Source organism: Coenobita brevimanus, chromosome 87, assembly GCF_032717465.1.
Source record: "Coenobita brevimanus isolate Jiangsu-jjx chromosome 87, ASM3271746v2, whole genome shotgun sequence".
NCBI lineage: Eukaryota > Metazoa > Arthropoda > Malacostraca > Decapoda > Coenobitidae > Coenobita > Coenobita brevimanus.
In genome coordinates, this window is record NC_137040.1 from 27,015,857 (window position 1) to 27,038,077 (window position 22,221).

Here is a 22,221-nt window from a genome sequence, read left to right on the forward strand (position 1 = left end):
AAAGCTATAGCTACAATAACAAAAATATGGGTAGTCACCTTAACAACAGTAGACAACAGGCCTGATGACCTTAAATAACAGGGGTTCTGAGGCGCGGCAACACTTACAGCGCCGCACCTCCCACCGCACCTCCCACCGCACCAACACTTCCCTCCACAGACTCCTCTTGATCACCTTCCCCAGGAGCATCAAAGTCACTCACTTCGGCCATAAACCCTTCAAAGTCCAATGCTGACACTTCTGACATTGCATCCTCTTCATCCTCAACAGTAGAATGCCCGGGAATTTCTGCGCATCAACATGACGACACGTGACGGGCTGTGTGAGGGGTGGTCGCGCACTAATAGAAAATGGCATTTTTGAGCCACTCCTTGCCTCTGCCTCGCGTTCTGTGCGGTAAACTCGCGCATTCAAGGGTTTTTGGTTATGATTTTTGGTCACTCGCGCACAATGCGAATCGTCCACTGTGATGACACGCACTGTGCGAACCTACTGTATCTCAAAACCCTTGTGTGTGGGACATCCAGCCAGAAAAATACACCCAAAGTGAAAGGGTTAATGAGCAATGAATAACATGATGTCTGGAGTCTGTTTTGGCTAGTGTGTGTTGTTAACCCCTAAAGTACCAAGCTTGACGATCGATGTTTTTTCATAATGGTTTGAATGGATTAGGAACATCAATCGTGCAACTTCCACAAAAACTGGTGACAGCTTGCTACACCCCGACTGTGGTGTAGATGGCTTCTGACCACTCAGAACTAAGTGTTGCACATGCGGGAGGGAGGATCCAGGCCTGTACCCAGGTGGTGGGAGGTGTACCCCCCCACCTCCCTCTCGCCACGTCCCTCTACCCCACTGCATTGTTACTATCCTACCTCCCACCGTTCTTACCACCACCACCCCCACACCCTCCTCATTCATCCTCTACCCCTCTGATGTGGATCTTCCCCATGTCACTCCCCCTCCAGTCATCTGGGGTAGGGTATTCCCCCCCTACCCTCCCTCCACATTACTGTACTCCACTGGGGCCCTTCCTTTGTGTCTGGTGGTGGTCTCCTCCCATCCCTTCATCCCCATACACCCCCTTCTGGCCTTACCATCCCCCCACCCCCTAGCACAGAGTATCTTAACCCCCCCCCCCGGCCTCAAATATTTTGTGTAATTTGTACGCTGTATGGTGCATGTTTTGAATTATTACCCTACTTCATTCGTGTCTTTGCATACAGATATGCACACCACAATTACTTCATGTTTTATTTGTTTTTTGTTTGTTTATTTGTTTTTAGGGGAAAAAAATCCTCGTTACCTGCCTTCTTTACCTGCCTGTGGATATAATTGTGTACCTGTCAAAGATTATAGCATATTTTCTTCATTCTTATGTATTTCTTTGTACATTTTATATGTCTGGACATATGGTAACACTCCTTATCACTTGTTTATAGTTTCAGCTCTGCCAGCGGGAAAATAAGTAAAAATAATTTAGGCTATTTTGCTGTTACAAATAATGATATTTATTTATATATGTGCCTTTTTTTCAGACATACATAAATATTTACCTGTCTTTATTCATATCTCACCCGAAAAATAAATTTTATTTCCCCGAGCCAGATTTGACACCTAGGAGGGGAGGGGAGGGGAAAGGGGGGAGGGGAGAGGAGGTTAGGTGAGGGGAGAGAATGAGAGGTGAGGGGAGAAGAGGGGAGGGTAATTTTTACTAATGTATTTATCATTATTTTGGGTGGTTCGTGACCATTTTATTTTTTTCCAAGCACTTTTAAATGGTTTATAACATCTATACACACCAAAGAATATTGATTTTGGTGATTTTTTGTATGTATTTTTGGGAAAAAAACAGGTGCGAGCTGCGTATTTTCTTTCCCGCCTGGGTAACACTGACGGGCCATAGCTCGGTAGCTGTTGGGTCTAGGAGGATGGGATTTGCGTTTTCAGTTGTGTAAATTCCATCCATCATCCAGTCCTACGTTGCCCCATGAGGAGCCTAGGGGCCCGGGAATAGGCATGTTGGTCCTGACATTTAAGATAAGAGTGACTTGCCTCACTCATCCCTGAGTGGCATTATGTGAGCAATAAACCCCAACCATCCCTTGGATACAAACTTTCAATGGCTCAATCTGATTGGAGTACCTTAATTAACCACTAAACCACCAGGCGCCATAATTTGTTTATATATCACCACTGAGCGTAGTAAATGGTTTTCTGGTGTACAGGACACCATTCAACTTGTCACTCATTGTACAGTAACCTACAGGCAGAAGGAACAGGAAAGAATGAAGGAAAGAAAGACAAAAAGGGAGTGTAAAGTTACCCGTATACAGAAGTACAAGGAAAGAATGAAGTAAAGAAAGACAGAAGAGGAAGGAAGGAAAGGATGGAGGAGAGGAAAGGGCAGACACCAGAGAGCAGCACTACATCGAGTGAGTGGATGGTGAGCATCCCCATCTACCACAAAGCTCCCCCACCTACCACAAAGTGCCCCCACCTACCACAACCCCCACCTATCACAGATAAATTTGTAAATTCAAGCCCTATAAATCAAGCATAAAACTTTTAACCTTTGAGAAAGTCAAAAAATAGGCCTGCATGTGTGTTCTGGGGGATTGTCGAGGCTAGAGAATTGCTTACTAGAAGGGTTAAGAAGTTGTGAAGAAATAGAGACAGACAGTCAGAACCAGGTACGTTATACAGGTATACCCCAGTTGAACAGTGCAGCTGGTTAAGTAAAAACTCATCGTTAGGCAGGGTATTGTATCTCGGGGTAGATTTAATATGTAAAGAGTAGGGATGCATTTTTGAGCCTTGAGTTCCCCCCCCCCATCAAGTCCTAAACCCACCCAAATAAGTGCAGAAGCATGTATAAAGCCAATGTAAATGGCCAAACAGCTGTAAAAGAAACTAACCTAAGCCGACCACCTGTAAATACTGTAACTCACTAACACCAGCAAATAAAATCTGAAAATCGTCAAATATAAGTCTGGAAAAAATCAAACTTAGTAAACTGTACCCCAAAATGACAATGTTCACCCCATCTATGAGTAAAACACATTAATCTGAGTCTAAAAACAGTTTATAAATTAACCTAAACACACAAATTTAGTCTAAAATATCATCAAAATCGGTAAAAAAAAAAAAAATCAAAATCCATCATCAAAATGGGGTTTGGCCATCATTAGGCGGGATATGGTGGTATTTCTACCCTCATTGTGAAGCCAGGGTATTGCATCGAGGGGTTTCGTATATCAAGGTGCACCTGTATACTGTAATATGAAAAAGCACCAAATCATTAGCATTATGGGGCATTATGGTATCTCTTTACACTAAAAGTTAAGCTATGGCAAGAGGTCAACACTAGTTATGGTCTGTCTATCTGTCTATCTATTGCCAGACGCCTCAATCCCGTTCGGGGTGGCCACAAAGAAATTGCCTCCACATCGCCCTGTCCCCCGCCATTTCACTGCCCTGCTCCCAACTCACACCCCCCTCTCTCATAAACCTTTCCACCCCATCCCTCCATCTCATCCTCAGTCTCCCCCTCCCTCTTCCCCCCTCCACCTCACTCACATACACTCTTCGTCAGTCTTTCACCCTCCATCCTCTCCACATGGCCAAACCACCTCACTGTATTCCTCCTAATGCTTCCTATCACATCCACATCCACACCACAACACTCCTTTATATCCTCATTTGTCAGCCTGTCTCTCCATGTGACTCCACAGGCTCCTCTTAAATAACTCATTCCCACTGCTCTCACTCTTGACTTGTGTCCTTCCAGCAACGTCCAAGCTTCACTTCCATACATTAGAGTTGATGTCACAATACTGTCATGTAGTAACTTTTTCACTTCTATGCTCACTTCCTTGCATCTTATCACTGCTTTCAAGGAACCAGCAACCTTTCTTCCCTGCTGTACCCTTTCAAGCACTTCACCCTCCAAACCTCCATCCTTACTCATCACACTACCCAAGTACTTAAACGTACTCACATTTTCTAATTCATCACCATCCAACCTCGCTGTACATTCACTGACTTCACCTCTCTCAAAGACCATCACTTTACTCTTCCCTACATTCACTTTTAGATTCCGTTTCTTACACACTATCCCAAACTCATCCACCAAGCCTTGCAGCTCTCCTTCGTCTTCACTCAACAGCACAGTATTATCTGCAAACAACAGTACAGGGAGTTTCCAAACGCTACCCTCTCTCACCAGGGCCACTCCAACATCCACTACCCTACCTTGTACCTCTTTTTTTTACTCCATCCATGTACAGATTGAACAACCATGGAGACATACCACATCCCTGTTTCAACCCAACCTTCAAAGAGAAAAATTCACTCAGTTCACCATCCACATGCACTGCAGCCTTAGCACCATCATACATACTCTTCACAGCATTCAACAGCTTCCCATCTACTCCATATATTCTTAATACTTTCCACAATCCTTGTCTATCCACTCTGTCGTATGCTTTCTCCAAATCCATGAAAGCCGCATATAACTTCTTTCCCTTCTCTAGAAACTTTTCCACTAAAGATCTAAGAATGAATATCTGATCTACACAACCTCTTCCCTTCCTAAAGCCTCTCTGTTCTTCTCCAACTAATTCCTCTGTTCTTTCTCTAATTCTCTCAATAAGTATCCTACCATACACTTTTCCTATTATACTAAGAAGACAAATGCCCCTATGATTACCACACACTTCTTTTTCCCCTCTTCCTTTGTACAAGGGAATAATTATACCTGACTTCCAATCCTCCGGGATTCTACCTTCCTCCCAGGCCAATCTGCACATTTTCCACATCCATTCTACTGCTATCTCTCCCCCATGCATCAGCATTTCACCACACACTCCGTCAATTCCTGGCGCTTTCCCCAGTTTAACTTTGTTTATTGCTTCCACAACTTCTATCTTACTGATTTCTTCCTATCTTGTCACCTCCCTCCTTCTCCCAGCCATTCCCCAGCCACTTATACTTGCATTACTTCCATCCTGTATGTTCAACAATTCCTTAAAGTGTTCTCTCCATCTGCTCACTTTTTTTCCCTTCTCCACTAGTAATCTACCATTTTTATCTTTCACTCCCCTGCTAACTTCACTTCCACCCTGTCTTACTCTTTTCACCTCTTTCCAGAACATTTTCTTACAGTCCCTCCACATTACACTCAAATTCCTTCCAAATTCCTCATCCACTCTCTTCTTACTTTCTCTTTACTAATCTTTTCACCTCTCTCTTTCTTTCTACATATAACTCTTTTCCGCCTCTCAACTTCTTCCACGCCAGTATTTCTCATTCATTCATTGTATGCTTCCTTCTTTTGTGCCACAGCCTGTCTCACCTCTTCATTCCACCATGCTGTTCCTAGTTATGGTACTGATTACAAAAAAGTATTATGGAAAGGCTGTAGAGACATAGCATTTTCTTATTCAGTCGTTGAGCTACTGTATATAAATTGCAAAAATATGAAAACTATTGCCAAAGTGGGTAAACTATTGGAAGTGGGACCCAGTGAAGTTCAGTACCCAACATCAACCAGCTTTTGGTATTCTGTCTCTGTGATGCAGGCTGTGATGTTTTTGTAGGGGACAGTTTGGCAGATATTCAGTCACACTTGGCAAGGATTATCAGATAAGGCATAGCTAATCAGATTTGCATTTTTTTTGTATCCTCTCTGAATGCAATAGCTGCTTATTCAAGTCTGCAAATATGTATGGTACTGTGAATGTACCAAGTTGCTGTGGCCAGGTTCTTTTGGGTTTGTTTTTGTCTGAAAATTTGTGTCATGGGAACCTTAACCAAATGTATAAACTAGTACTGTACTCTGCTATCATGTTAAGTACTTTGGTGGAAGATGAGTATCATCTTTTAGGTTTAATTAAGATTTATCAGAAACAAAATATATTGCAAATGGTGTCACTTAGGGCTGTGTCCACTCTCTGTAAGAATATGCTACTGTCCGTGTAGTGAGCTCAACATGAATGTTGGTGCTTTACTAACTTTGCGATGGGTGGGACACAGTCACAGGCTATTGTTTAGCTTCTCTGGCTGATTTGTGAAAGTTGTTCTATCTAATGAATTTTATGTTCCACTGAGCTTTATTCCTGCAGTTCTTAGTAAATTAGCAAGGGATACAGTTTTCTGTGGTTTAGGCTAGAATTGTTATTCTAAAGCTTGCCAACTTATGATCTCAGTGGAACTGCTCCCAGGTATTCATTTCATCTATGTAGTTCATCACATAGATGTAAATCAGAGAGTGTTCCCTAACATGTATATTTGTATCCAGTGAATAGGTGTGTCACGGAACTAATGTTGTGGCTCTGTTATTTTTGAGCTCATCTTCTTCCAAAATATACTTTAGGTTTGTCAAATACTTACAGCTCTGGGAACTCATGCAGACAACTTTGTGAAGTGTCCACCAGAAGCCTTGGATTGGAGCACTCGAAAATTTCGCATCATGGAAGAAGTTCTCACGCACCTCCCTCAGCTTATTTGCTTCCAGGTATGATTCTCACAGTATTAGCACAGGTTTCTTTTGATAAATCCCTTTTTAGGTGTTTGAATAACGATTGTATAGGCTACATGTATTTGTGTGTGAGAATAGTTATAAAGTACAGTTTACTAGTACATTTTTAGGTGTTTGAACAACTATTGTATAGGCTACATGTATTTATGTGTGAGAATAGTTATAAAGTACAGTATACTAGTACAGCGTGGTGTTGATAATTCACTTGATACACTAAGCTTAAAATGCACTGTATTTAACGATGACCCAAATGCTTTTAAATCTTTTAGTGTATGAAGTGGCTATAGTAGAAATACCTCCCCTTTCTCAGTCCAGGAGTGATAAAAAAAAGTATTGGTTAATTTTGCTCTACAGGTATCCCTTGTTTAACAGTGACTTTCATTTCCCAGAAACTCAATGTTAAGTGATTTGATGATAACCAAAAACATTTTAACGTGGTTTCAGTGGAGATACATTGTCAAAGGTCTCAAGGTTTGTCCTATGGGGGACAGTTTTACCTAATCCAAGTCCAGAACCAACCCAGACAAAATTCATTGCCATGTTAAACACCATGCTTTTCCACTGCTGTTCATGTAAATGATTGTCAGTCTTGAAATATAATAAAAGAAGCACTTCAGGTAAAACAGTTCAGGTCATTTGAGATTAAAGACTTACCAGGCCAAGCTGCACATAAATTTGCTCTTATTAGCACTGCTATTTTTACAAGCATATCACTCTCTTATTTTCACCTTACATGTACAGTAAACCCTCGATATGACGAACCCTGGTATTGTGATTTTCGGCTATAACGAACGGCCAAATCGCGACCGAACTTCCCACGGATTTTGTGAACAAAGGTCGCTAAATGAGGGGAAAGTTCTGGAAACAGCCCACAGTGACAACAGCATTCCTTCCTGGCACAGTATGTGTACTGTAACAGTACTGCAATACATTATACTGTATTCTTAACATAGGTTTTGTATTTATATGTACTGTACAACTTTATACCGTATTATTTATATGTACAACTTTATACAGTATTGTATTTACATGTAGACTTCATAAACCATTGAATTCTCCATGTTAAACTTCATGGAGTTAGTTTAGGTTATGTTTGAGCTTGTAGGACCGAACGACTCCCCTTATATAACGAACTGAGTTCAGTAATCCCTTGGAAATACCGACCCCTTGTATATAACGAACTTTCAGATATAGCAACCCACCCCTCCTCCCAGTTAGTTCGTTATATCAAGAGTTTACTGCATATACTCGTATATACTGTGAGTGTGTGTGTGTGTGTGTGTATATATACAGTATACTGTATATATATATATATATACTGTATATATATATATATATATATATATATATATATATATATATATATATACTGTACACGTATATGGGGGCACTCACCATCCACTCACTTAGTGTAGTGCTGCTCAGGTGCCAGCCCCTTCCCCTCTTCATTCCATACTTCTTCCCTTCCTCTTTTGTTTTTCATTCCTTCATTCTTTCCTCTTCCTTCTGTCTAGGGGTGACTCAACACTTAGTGACAAGCCAATCGTTTCCTGTTCACCAGGAAACCATTTACTTTGCTGGGTGGTAACCATGTAACCAAATTATGGTGCCTGGTGGTTTAGTGGGTAATTAAAGCACTCCAATGGGATTGAGCCTGGGTAGGTTTATATCCGAGGGGTGGTTGGGGTTGATTGCTAATGTAATGCCACTCAGGGATGAGTGAGGCTGGTCACTCTCATCTTAAATGTTGGGACCAACTGCCTAGCCCCAGGCTCCTACGCTCCTCATGGGGCAATGTAGGATTGGATGATGGATGGATATATATATATATATATATATATATATATGTATGTATATAGATGGTAGTATATACAGTATAACTAAATTTAATGTCTTCATCATTATGTATTATATTTTGCTACCATCAGACTATTTCATTTAAGTAAAGAGAGCTCATAGCATTGAAATGATTAATAAAGTCTATGTAGTACCATACAGTATGTAACCCCTTCACATTGTTTAGTTTCCCTAAGGTGGAAGAAAAATGTCTGAAGATAGATAGCAAGAATAAAGTAAATAGCGTATCATCTAATTTAACGGTTAATGTGTAGTATATATGTCTGTTTATATGCCATCCACTTCAACTCTTTCAGTCATACCTGCACATGCCATTTGTAATCCACATTGTCCAATTAGGAGGTGGACCATTATGGATTTCTGGAGCGTGTGGTGGAGAGGCTAGGATACCGGGGAGTGTTCATGCCCAAGCCAGACTCCCCTTGCCTCTACCTCCCGGGCAACAATGGACCGGATGGCTGTGCAATCTTCTGGGACGACACGCGCTTCCGGCTGGTGACTAAGATGATGAGGGTGGTGGAGGTGTGGCATGTCCAGAGCAACCAGGTGGGTACATTTCATTGGTGGGTAATACTGGCACCACTTCCTTGCTAGTAGAATAGGCCCACACAGCATAATGCACAAAACATGCTACACTAAGATGCAGACACAGCATCTACAGTGTAGGGAACCTATGGGACCCATAGGAGCAATTGCCTACAGATGGTCAACGGGTCTTCTTGGTCAGGCAAGACTGGATGAGTAAGAACAACAACAACAGCTGGCACCATTGTTAAATACTACATTTGTTAATAATACAGGCATCATATGAACCCCTTTTATGATGTGATAAATTGTCTGCTTTATTCTGGTTTTATGTGTCTGGACAGTGCAGTATATATTGTATATACATATGATATGGTAATAATGTACTGCATATGGTAAAGAGTTACGTAGGTAATATATACAGGTTATCCTTTAATTCACACGAACTTTTTCACGCGATATCGGTTATCCACGAATTTTTCGTACAATAATTAAAACAAAATTATAGTATTCAAATAAGTAATTTCAATATACAGTACAAGAGAAATAAATAAAATATAAAAAATGCCTACCTGCTGCCCGTGTGCACACATATATGTTTTTGTGTGTGTGTGTATGTGTGTGTGGGAGCCTGGGAGATCGGTCTACCACGCATCACACAGTCAGTTTGAATCCGATGGTCGAACCATGCATGACTTGCAAATCGTTATTTGTGGCTTATTTTTCTGCCTTCCAGTAATTGCTTGCCTTGTCTGTCAACATGGGGCATAAGCGTAGTGCTAGTGATGCATGTGGTAACACACCAAAACTGACTTGTAAAGTGATGTTGCTGACAGAGAAAGTTAAAGTGTTGGACAAACCTCAGGGAGGAATGTCGGAGACAATTCTCTGTCAGGACAATTCCCCGCCATTTATTTACATACCAGTTTATTTAGCAAGTACAGTACACTAGTTTTTTACTTATATGAGTTATAAAATCCCCCTGAAAATTAGTTATTAAAGTATTAATTAATCAGTAATAAGTATATTAATAGAATGACGGGGTATTGTCCATGTTTTGACGGTGAATTGATGATGATGAATTGCTTGGCTTGGAGCTGCAAGGCTTGGTGGATGAGTTTGAGAGAGTGTGTAAGAAACGGAACCTAAAGGTGAATGTAGGGAAGAGTAAAGTGATGGTCTTTGAGAGAGGTGAAGTCAGTGAATGTACAGCGAGGTTGGATGGTGAGGAATTGGAAAATGTGAGTACGTTTAAGTATTTGGGTAGTGTGATGAGTAAGGATGGAGGTTTGGAGGGTGAAGTGCTTGAAAGGGTACAGCAGGGAAGAAAGGTTGCTGGTTCTTTGAAAGCAGTGATAAGAAACAGGGAAGTGAGCATGGAAGTAAAAAAGTTACTACATGACAGTATTGTGATACCAACTCTAACGTACGGAAGTGAAGCTTGGACATTGTTGGAAGGACATAAGTCAAGAGTGAGAGCAGTGGAAATGAGTTATTTAAGAGGAGCCTGTGAAGTCACGTGGAGAGACAGGCTGACGAATGAGGATATAAAGGAGCGTTGTGGTGTGGATGTGGATGTGATAGGAAGCGTTGTGAGGAACACACTGAGGTGGTTTGGCCATGTGGAGAGGATGGAGGGTGAAAGACTGACGAAGAGAGTGTATGTGAGTGAGGTGGAGGGTGGAAGAGGGAGGGGGAGACCGAGGATGAGATGGAGGGATAGGGTGGAGAGGTATATGAGAGAGGGGGGTGTGAGTTGGGAGCAGGGCAGTGAAATGGCGGGGGACAGGGCGACTTGGAGGCGATTTGTTTGTGGCCACCCCAAACGGGATTGAGGCGTCTGGCAATAGATAGATAGATAGATAGAATTGTCTCAGAACCGTATGTTTGGGGTGAGTCAACTGTTCATACAATAAAGAAGGAGAACGTAGCATACTGAAGACAGTGAGGGCTAGTGCACCAGACTGCTAAAGTGTCTCCACCTGCGCCTGTGAATTGTCTTGTAACCGCATGTTTGGGGTGAATGAGTCAACTGTTCATACAATAAAGAAGGCAGAATGTAGCATACGGGAGGCAGTGAGGGCTAGTGCACCAGACTGCTGAAGTGTCTCCACCTACGCCTGTGCTTGTCAGGTTTCAGTTTTAAATTTGTTACATTTTTGTTGTTTTTAATACTTAATGCTAGTTTATAAGGTGTATGTAGTGCATAAACAGTATTATTCAGATGTACTATACGTATAGACATGCGTAATTATGTGCACACAAGGGCAGAACATATACGCGAATTTACCACATACGCGAAGGGTCTGGGAACCTAACTCTCGCGTGAATTAAGGGCTTACCTGTACAGTGTGTGGTAGGTGATGGGGCTCACCATCCACTCACTCAGTGTAGTGCTGCTTTGGGTGTCTGTCCTTCTCTTCCATGCTTCCTCTTCTGTCTTTCTTTCCTTCAATCATTCCTCTTCCTTCTGCCTACGGGTGACTTTGCACTCCCTCTTCTGAATTTTTTTCCTTCATTCTTTCCTCTTCCTTCTGCCTATGGGTGACTCTACACTGAGTAACATGCCAAATGGTTTCCTGTACACCAGGAAACCGTTTACTATGCTGGGTGGTAACCATATAACCAAATTATGGTGCTTGGTGGTTTAGTGGGTAATTAAGGCACCCCAATCAGATTGAGCCTGTGTAGGTTTATTTCCAAGAGATGGTTGGGGTTTGTTGCTCACATAATGCCACTCAGGAATGAGTGAGGCTGATCACTCTCATCTTAAATGTCAGGGCCAGTTTGCCTAGCCCTGGGCTCTTACACTCCTCATGGGGCAACATAAAATTGGATGATGGATGGATTTAGGTGCCAATGTGCAGTAATATGTAGATAGATGGATGGAAGATAATGATTGAGTGCATGCAGCAAGATGTGTAGGTCATAGTATTGTTGATTGTTGTCCACTTTAGCCCAAATTGTATTTTTTTTTTTTTTTCTTGCACAAGCTGACTTGATACAGTTTAGAATAGACCTCTAGTTGTGAAGGAATAAACCAAGACTATATCTGACCCCATCTGTTTGGGGCCTCTCCTTAACGTAACAATATCTGGAGATGTGAAGAATATATTTAGAAAGGTACCATTGTGCTGTAGCAGTTACTTTGATGTAAGAATAAAGACAGTGTTGAAGTACTATAATACTGAATGATCATAGGATTCTGTGTTGGTGATAGAGGGAAGTTTCAGAATAAGAGTGGCTGTTTGCATGAAATTTGATGAGTGGAAAGAAAAAATTGCAATACAAGCTGATGTGAGTGCAAAAAGTAAAGTGTTTGTTAATATACAGGCACTGCTCAGTATACGATGGAAGGGGTCTATTACTCACGTAGTGCCACTCAGGGATGAGTGAGGCTGGTCACTCTCATCCTAAATGCCAGGACCAACTTGCTTAGCCCCGGGCTTCTATGCACCTCTTGGGGCGACATAGGATTGGATGATGGGTGGATGGATGAATTGCTGAACGTAGAGAATGAAAGTAACACAAGTATACATGGATGGGGAATGGCTGGGAGAAGGAGGGAGATGAGAAGGGAGGAAGAGATCAGTAGGATGGATTTTTTTTTTTTTTTTTTTTTTTTTTTTTTAATGGAAGAGGGAAAAACAAAGGGAAAAAAATAAGTCCATGTGCCTAAAGGCATCCTCCATCCATAAAATACTTGTAACAATTGGATTTAAAATCGAGAGAGGATTAATGTATGTGGGAAGCAACTCCCAGGAAATGAATTCCAGAGAGTAGTAGTTCTGGGGATAAATGAATTTTGATAAGCTGAGGTTCTGCATTGTGGGGGAGAGCGTGTGAGTTCATGGGTGCTCCCAGCTGCCCAAGGATTTCGGGAGAAAATGTGAAGGGGAGGCACAATTGAAGCCAGTTTGTTAGAGCACTTACGGTAAAAATATCGATAAAATAGTGCTAAAGAAGCAACATCTCGATGTACTGATAACGGAGGAAGGTCCTGTGTTATGGCAGGATTATTGATTAATCTAATGGCTTTATTTTGAATTTTGTCCAACTGCCTCAATGCAACTGCTCCACATCCACTCCACGGTGGTGAACAGTATTCGATCTGAGAATGCGCATGACTTTTGTATATTGTGGCCATCTGCTCGTCAGTGAAGAACTCACGAACTCTATACATAAGTCCCAGTTTTTTAGAAGCATTTTTAGCAAGGGATTTAACATAAGCTGTCCAGCTTAGGTTGGGGTTTAGAGTAACACCTAGGATATCAATTGTAGTGGATATGGGAATACTGACATCATTTAAAATTATGTGTGAGTCAGGGATTCTTTCTATTGGAGAAATTAATGTATTTAGTTTTCTGAGCATTAAATGAGACCAGATTTTTTTGTCCCCATTGATTAATTTTAGAAAAGTCCTGGTTCAAAGAAATTCATCATCATCATCATCATTGCCAGACGCCATGTATCCCAGACGGGGTGGCCAAGGGCTTAGAGTTAATTGTTTTACAGGGAGGGGCACTAATCCTCCACCAACCCCACTTGACATAGGGATGCCAACAGCATCTGGTGTTCCCAGGCAGTCACCCATCCAAGTACTAACCAGACCCAACGTTGCTTAACTTCGCTGATCGAACGGGAAGCGGTGTACTCAACGTGGTGTGCTGTGTTTATTTGGGAATTTATAATATCAAATTGTGTAAAGGTAGGGTAGTGGATGTTGGAGTGGCCCTGGTGAGAGAGGATAGTGTTTGGAAACTCCCTGTACTGCTGTTTGCAGATGATACTGTGTTGTTGAGTGAAGACGAAGGGGAGCTGCAAGGCTTGGTGGATGAGTTTGAGAGAGTGTGTAAGAAACGGAACCTAAGAGTGAATGTAGGGAAGAGTAAAGTGATGGTCTTTGAGAGAGGTGAAGTCAGTGAATGTACAGTGACATTGGATGGTGAGGAATTGGAAAATGTGAGTACGTTTAAGTACTTGGGTAGTGTGATGAGTAAGGATGGAGGTTTGGAGGGTGAAGTGCTTGAAAGGGTACAGCAGGGAAGAAAGGTTGCTGGTTCCTTGAAAGCAGTGATAAGAAACAGGGAAGTGAGCATGGAAGTGAAAAAGTTACTACATGACAGTATTGTGATACCAACTCTAACGTACGGAAGTGAAGCTTGGACATTGTTGGAAGGACACAAGTCAAGAGTGAGAGCAGTGGAAATGAGTTATTTAAGAGGAGCCTGTGCAGTCACGTGGAGAGACAGGCTGACGAATGAGGATATAAAGGAGCATTGTGGTGTGGATGTGGATGTGATAGGAAGCGTTATGAGGAACACACTGAGGTGGTTTGGCCATGTGGAGAGGATGGAGGGTGAAAGACTGATGAAGAGAGTGTATGTGAGTGAGGTGGAGGGGGGAAGAGGGAGGGGGAGGCCGAGGATGAGATGGAGGGATGGGGTGGAGAGGTATATGAGAGAGGGGGGTGTGAATTGGGAGCAGGGCAGTGAAATGGCGGGGGACAGGGCGACTTGGAGGCGATTTGTTTGTGGCCACCCCAAACGGGATTGAGGCGTCTGGCAATAGATAGATAGATAGAAATTGTGTAAAGGAGGTACTAAATGTGAAAGAACTATGAAGGGTCGAGTCATCAGCATAAGAGTGTATTGGGTTGTGCGTGACAGATATGAGGTCATTTATATGAATGAGAAAAAGGGTTGGCGCCAAAACTGATCCCTGAGGTACGCCAGCATTTATGGAATGAAACTGAGAATAAATTCCATCTACCATGACCCATATTTTTCTACTATGAAGGTAAGAAGAAATTAGAGGAACCAGTGATGCAAGGCCATAGTGTGACATCTTAGACAATAAGGCCTGGTGCCATACTGTGTCAAATGCTTTTGAAATGTCAAGTGCTACTGTGTGTGTTTCACCATATTGGTCTATTGTTTTGTTAATCTGATGGGTAAGAAAGCAAAGAATATCTACAGTTGAACGTTCCTGTCTAAATCCATACTGCCGATCATTGATCAATTTATTGATTTCTATATGCTTGACTATGTGTTTGTTAATTAGTGTCTTAAAAACTTTACCGAGAATGGAAGTTATTGCAATTGGTCTATAGTTTGATGGATCAGAAGTTGCCCTCTTTTTAGGAACAGGATGGATATTTGCTTCTTTCCAAGGGGCTGGAAAAATTGAGGTACGGATGCATAAGCGGAAAAATTTTGCTAATACAGATGCCAACACTGAGGAGCAATTTTTAAGTACTATTGAAGGAATTTCATCTGCACCAGTGGCTTTGTCTGCTGATAGATTCTGTAATACGGCTTGTATGTTTCTGGTGTGAATCATGAAAGGAGTTATTTATGGGGAATCAAAATCAAGTACAGGAATATTATGATTTTCTGAATTTAGGGTTGAGTTTGTTGAAAAAATGTCAACAAGAAGGTTGGCTTTTCCGCGTGGGTCACTTGCTAGATTTCCATTGGTGGACTGTAACGGTGGAATGGAAGAGGTGGTAATGAAGTTAGTTTTAAATGAATTAAGGGTTGACCAGAATATTTTGTTATCATTTGGATTGTTTAGTAGTTTGTTAGCTTGTCTTTGTAGAAAGTTTGATTTACAAAGACTGATAATAGTTTTGGCATGGTTTCTGATATTTTTATAATAGTTAAAGGCTTCTTTTGTTTTGGTCTTTGTATAAGTGTTATAGGCTATTGTTTTATGTTCTGTTACTCTAGCACAATTGTGGTCAAACCATTTAGGAGAATTACATCTTTTTCTGTAACTATGATGGGGAATCAATGTTTCCATGCCGACTTTAATGAAATCCTGTATGTGGCCCAATGTGGAATTTGCATCATGGGAGAAAAAGGAGGTCCAAGGAACATCCATGAGAAAATTTTGAAGTCCCTCCCAGTCTGCCCTGTTGTAGTGCCATTTAGTCATCACGACAGGTTCAGAGCAGGAGGGTGTGGTAGATGTGAAACTGGTGGCTTGAATCAGACAATGATTCGAGGATCCGAGGGGGGACTTCACTTTGACATTATAATTATCTGAATTGGTTGTTAGAAACAAGTCCAGTAGGTGGGGATTTTGATCAGGGTTGTCTGGTACACGGGTGGGTTGACTGACTAACTGGGTGAGATTAAATGAGTTTGCAAATAGCTCACATTCAAGACCAGAGTCATCAGTTCTGGGTGAATAAGTGAGCCATTCGACATTATGGACATTAAAAGCACCCAGAATAGTAATTTCTGATGCAGTATTAATTTTGAGGACATTTAGTTGTGAAGACAAAGAGTCAAATAAACTCGGCTCTGAAGGGGCATTAGGGGAACAATAAACACAACAGAAGTACTTAATTTTACCAAAAGAATTTAATTTGTATATGGAATAGTCAAAAAAAGGACAATTAAATTTAGTATTCTCCTCCAGGGCAATTTCTGATTTAGCAAGGCAACATACGCTTCCTTTGGGTCTGAAATTTTGAATCAAGATATATCCAGGAAAATTAAATCTAGCTAAATCAGAGGTGGAGCTTGTGTCAATGTCAGAAATAGCAGATCGGGGGATTCAAACTGGAGGAAATTTTGAACAGAGTTGATGTTGGAATGAAGTCCCCTAATATTGCAAAGGAAAATTTTACTGCACTGACAATCAGATTTAGGGCGCCGCAACACTGGAGGTGGCACTGTCGCTTGATGACAACCGGTACGGCCCTGTGCAGACAACCCAGCCCTGCGGGTGGTGGTCACCCGAGAAACCACTGCACTGATTCCCAGTATAGCAGCAGCCATGGTTCTTTTTATGACGGGGAGAACAAGGATGTGTTGTGGAATGAGTATGATATGTAATGACAAGATTGGTGTTTTTTGGAGAGAGGATAGCTGGTTTAAGGTAATGTAATATAATGTGGATGTGTGTGTTGTGTAAAGAGGGCAGCTTGATGCCCTCCAGTGTGTGAGGCAGAAAGATGTGTAACCAGCTACCAAGGCCTAGGAGAGAAAATGGAATCCAGGCTATTCCTTGAGTCTCCCGTGACCTTGGCGGTAGTACTTCCCTGGTCGTGGCTGCCTGCCCCTACTACTCAGTGAAGAAATTCAAAATGGAGAAAGCCCCAGGAATTGATGGAGTGTGTGGTGAAATGCTGAAGCATTGGGGAGATATAGTAGTAGAGTAGCTATGGAAGATGTGCAGATGTTGGGAGGAAGACAGAGTCCCATAGGGCCAGGAGCCAGGTAGAATTATTCCCCTGTACAAAGGAAAAGGGGAAAAAAGTGTGTGGTAATCATAGGGGCATTTGTCTTCTTAGTGTAATGGGAAACATATATGGTAGGATACTTATTAACAGAGTCAGGGACGTAACAGAGGAATTAGTTCAAGAAGAACAGGGAGGTTTTGGGAAGGGAAAGGGTTGTGTGAATCAGATATTCATCCTAAGGTCTTTAGTGGAAAAGTTTCATGAGAAGGGAAAGAAGTTGTATGTCATCTTCATGGAGTTGGGAAAAGCATATGAGAGAGTGGATAGACAAGAAATGTGGAGTATATTAAGAATATATGGAGTAAATGGGAAGTCGTTGAAAGCTGTGAAGAGTATGTATGAGGGCACTAGGGCTGCAGTGTGTGTGGATGGTGAACTAAGTGAATTTTTCTATGTGAATGTTGGATGTATATGGGTGGAATTATAAAAGAGGTACAGTACAAGGTAGGGCAGTGAATGTTGGGAGTTGCCCTAATGAGAGAGGGCAGGATTTGGAAAGATCCTATTCTGTTGTTTGCAAATGATACCGTATTGTTAAATGAAGATGAAGGGGAACTGCAAGGCTTTGGTGAATGAATTTGGGAGAGTGTGTAAAAAACAGACTCTAAAGGTGAATGTAGAGAAGAGTAAAGTTGTGGTCTTAAGAGAAATAAAGTCAATGAATGCACAGGGAGGCTGGATGGTGAGGAAAAGGAAAATGATAGTGCATTTAAGTACTTGGGTACTGTGATGAGTAAGGATGGAAGTTTAGAGGATAAAATACTTGAAAATGTTCAGCAGGGAAGAAAGGTTGCTGGTTCTTTGAAAGCAGTGATAAGAAATACGGAAGTGAACATGGAAGTAAAGAAGTCACTGCATGATAGTATTGTGATACCAACTCTAATGTATGGAAACGAAGTTTGGACCTTGTTGGAAGAATGCAAGTCAAGAGTGAGAGCTGTGGAAATGAGTTGTATTTGAGAGGATTGTGTGAAGTTACATGGAGAGACAAACTGACAAATGAGGAAGTCAAGAAGTGTTGTAGTGTGGATGTGGATGTGATAAAAAGCTTAGGAGAAATACACTGAGGTGGTTTGGCCATGTGAAGAGGATGGAGAATGAGAGACTAATGAGGAGAGTGCATGTGAGTGAAGTGGAAGGGGGGAGAGGGAGGGGGAGACTGAGGATGAGATGGAGGGATGGAGTGGAGAGGTATATTAGAGAGGGGTGTGTGAACTGGGGGAAGGGCAGTGAAATGGCAGGAGACTGGGTGACATGAGGCATTTTGTTTGTGGCAACCGCTTGCAGGATTAAGGCATCTGGTTACTGATATATAGATAGAAAATCCATCACATAACAGATTTTTATATAACAAGCTCGATATAACATGGGTTCAGTGACAGAAAAGGGGCTCTTGACTACAAATTTATTTTTCTTCCTATAGCTAGATGCCTTAATCCTGTAAAGGGTGGCCACAACCAAACTGCCTCCATGTTGCCCTGTCCTCTGCCACTTCACTGCCCTCCTCCCAGCTTAAACCTAAAATCTAAAAAAAAATATACCCATTTTGGCTGTATTTCACACAAAAAAAGATCACTTGAAATTGCACACTTCAGTATTTGTTATGCACTTTCACTGTTATTTGGCAGTAGTAATGGTGTTTCAATGGCATTTCATGCACAAAATGGAATGGAAGGCAGATGATCATGGCAGTTATAAACACTTGGTGGCCATTTTGGCTCAGTCAACTAACTGAGAGGCATATATATATATCAGCTGACAAGGAGGCTGTGTATACATGGTAGACATGATTTCCAGGTCACAAGTTTCAGTTTTTTGCACAAAAAGTGATCACTTCACTTTATATCACACACTGCACTATATGTTAAGCACTTACACTGTTATTATTTTGGTGATAACAGTGGTGTTACAGTGGCCTTTCATTTACATTTCGTGCGGTCCACTGTTATGGAAATTGCAAATTGCGGAAGTGATTGTGGAGGTGCCCCGCTGTGGTGTAGAGTCACCCATAGGCAGAAGGAAGAGGAAAGAATGAAGGAAAAAAAGACAGAAGAGAGAGTTTAGAGTCACCTGTAGGCATAAGGAAGAGGAAAGAATGAAGGAAAGAAAGACAGAAGAGGACAGAAGGAAAAGGAAGTGAGGAAAGGGCAGTCACCCAAGAGCAGCACTACATCGACTGAGTGGATGGTGAGCGCCCCCATCTACCACAAAATATATATATATATATATATGTCTATCTATCTATCTATTGCCAGACGCCTTAATCCCATTTGGGGTGGCCACAAACAAATCGCCTCCACGTCGTCCTGTCCCCCGCCATTTCACTGCCCTACTCCCAACTCACACCCCCCTCTCTCATATACCTTTCCACCCCATCCCTCCATCTCATCCTCGGCCTCCCCCTCCCTCTTCCTCCCTCCACCTCACTCACATACACTCTCTTCGTCAGTCTTTCACCCTCCATCCTCTCCACATGACCAAACCACCTCAGTGTGTTCCTCATAACACTTCCTATCACATCCACATCCACACCACAACGCTTCTTTATATCCTCATTCATCAGCCTGTCTCTCCATGTGACTCCACAGGCTCCTCTTAAATAAATGAGATATATATATATATACTATATATATATATATATATATATATATATATATATATATATATATATATATATATACTATATATATATATATATATATATATATATCCTGTAGGAGGAGGCCGTAGCACGGGCCGAACAGGGTAGTACCGGTACTCCCGAGGGGAATGGGAATGCTGGTGATAGGGAGAGCTGGAGCTCCTGTTTCACTAGCTATCTAACCATCCCCCTTTGCTGACCTTTTCAGTGTGACAGTAACATGGAGAGTAGACCAGCATTCTCTCCCAAACATTTCCTCTAACTATCTATGCACTACACCACATGCACTTTACATTTCACACAACGTATCCCACTACGTTACAGGGGTTGGCGCCAGCAAGGGCATGCGGCCAGAAAACTTTGCCCCCGCTACCTAGTGGCGGACTTCTGGGAAGAGGCGTGGCAGGGGTTCCGCCAGCATAGATCGTGGGTCCAGGGCGAGATGGGGCTCGGCCCTGTGCTAGAGGGTGCAGGGCATTGCGGTTCCCAGGCTGCCGCTTCCGCCCAATAGAGAGGGACCCGAACCTGGGAGTAGCGCCCCAGGAGGCTGCCCTATCAGTGGGTGTATAATGGCAGGATAGTTGCAGTGCCAAGACGCGCTTGGAGGGTGTCCCTGCAGCTATCCTGGCAGGGTGCCCCGAGGCCACTACCACAGCCACTGGTAAGCTGGTGGGCTAGGGGTCCCAGATCCATTGCCTGGACCTGGGATTGTGCAGTGAGTGGGACCTGTGCTGTGTCTGTCCCCCTTTATTAATACTGAAGATGACAAAGCAAAATAAGTTTCAAAGCAAGCCTGAGGACAGTAAATCACCCCTGGGGATGAGGGTGGGTTCATGGAATGTGGGAAGTTTGAGGGGAAGAGCAGGGGAAGTCGTTGAGGCATTCAGTAGGAGGTGGGTGGATGTGGCGTGTTTGCAGGAAGTCCGGTACAGGGGTGGATCAGCCAGAAAGATTATTGGGAAGGACTGCTGCTATAAGTTGTTTTGGCAGGGGGGGACAGACGGATATGGAGGAGTTGGTGTGATGGTTGCGGAGAAATGAGTGGAATATGTTATGAATGTTTTGAGAATAAGCGATAGGATATTGGTAGTGAAAATTCTGTTGGGAAGAAAGATAGCTGCGATTATATCGGCATATACTCCACAGGCAGGATTGGATGAATCAGAGAAAGATAGATTTTGGGATGATTTAATACGTGTAGTGGGTGGTATGCGGGATGATGAGATAGTGATTTTGGGAGGGGACTTAAATGGTCATGTAGGTGAAGCAGCACAAGGTTATGAAGGAGTGCATGGGGGATGTGCGTATGGTCTAAGGAATGCAGAAGGGGAAAGGATACTTGAGTTTGGGGAGGCAACGGACATGATTGTGTGCAACACATATTTTAGGAAAAGAGACAGTAGGTTAATTACGTATGAGTCTGGGGGAAATAGCAGTCAGATAGATTATTTTCTGGTTAGGAGGACCGATAGGAGGTTAGTGAGGGATGTTAAAGTTATAGGAAGTGAGGAGTGTGTGCAGCAGCACAAACTATTGATATGTGATATGGTGCTTAAAGAACAAGTGATGAAAAAGAGGACTTATGTACCTAGGAGGAAAATATGGAAGCTGAAAAACCAGGTAGTAAGGGATGCCTTCTATAGCGAGTTGAGGAGAGTGGTGGCTGAACAGGGAGCTGTAGACAGAGGCGTTAATGAACAGTACAGAGCCCTCAAGAACAATTTCTTGAGAGTTACTGATGTAACATGCGGCTGGACAAGAGGACCACCAAGACATAAAGTAACTTGGTGGTGGGATGAGGGTGTAGAAGCTGCAATTAAGGAGAAAAGAAGGCTTTTCCGGGAATGGAAGAAGGGTGGTAGCAAAGAGGAATATTTGGCTGCTAAGCATAGGGCTAGAAGAGAGGTATAGAGGGCAAAGTCTGAGTCACAGAGACAATTACTTGATAACCTAAATCATGGGGAAAGGAAAAATATATTTAGGGTGGCAGGTCAGGTGAAGAGGGATAATCGGGATATCATAGGTGAGCAGTGTGTGAAGAATGATGAAGGAAGGGTAGTGGTGAACAGTGAGGATATTAAAGATGCATGGAGAGAGCATTATAACCGGTTGTTGAATGAGGAGTTTGACTGGGACAGAGAAGGTTTGGAGCCAGCAGATCCAGTGTCTGGCCCTTGGCCTTTGATTGATACTGCTACTGTGAGTGAGGCAATAGGCAGGATGAGGGTGGGGAAGGCAGCAGGTGTGTCTGGGTTGACTGCCGAAATGTTGAAGGCCTCAGGCGATATAGGGGTGAGTTTAGTCACTGACCTGATAAATAGGATTATTTATGAGTGTGTTGTCCCAGATGATTGGCTGAAGAGGGTAATTGTAAATGTGTATAAAGGGAAGGGTGATGCCCTG

At 42.4% G+C, this 22,221-nt stretch overlaps 1 protein-coding gene and 1 pseudogene across 1 annotated transcript in view; one reads left to right on the top strand and one right to left on the bottom strand.

The window, feature by feature from the left end:
• The window catches only part of cu (NADP/NADPH phosphatase nocturnin), a 64,388-nt gene that overhangs the window by 32,692 nt on the left and 9,475 nt on the right, over positions 1 to 22,221 (top strand). The window contains exons 3-4 of the mRNA XM_080280969.1: positions 6,396 to 6,517; positions 8,738 to 8,944. Coding sequence (XP_080137095.1) covers positions 6,396 to 6,517; positions 8,738 to 8,944 — 329 coding nt within the window. The remainder of the gene's footprint in view (positions 1 to 6,395; positions 6,518 to 8,737; positions 8,945 to 22,221) is intronic.
• LOC145411084 (5S ribosomal RNA) lies at positions 13,485 to 13,594 on the bottom strand (annotated as a pseudogene).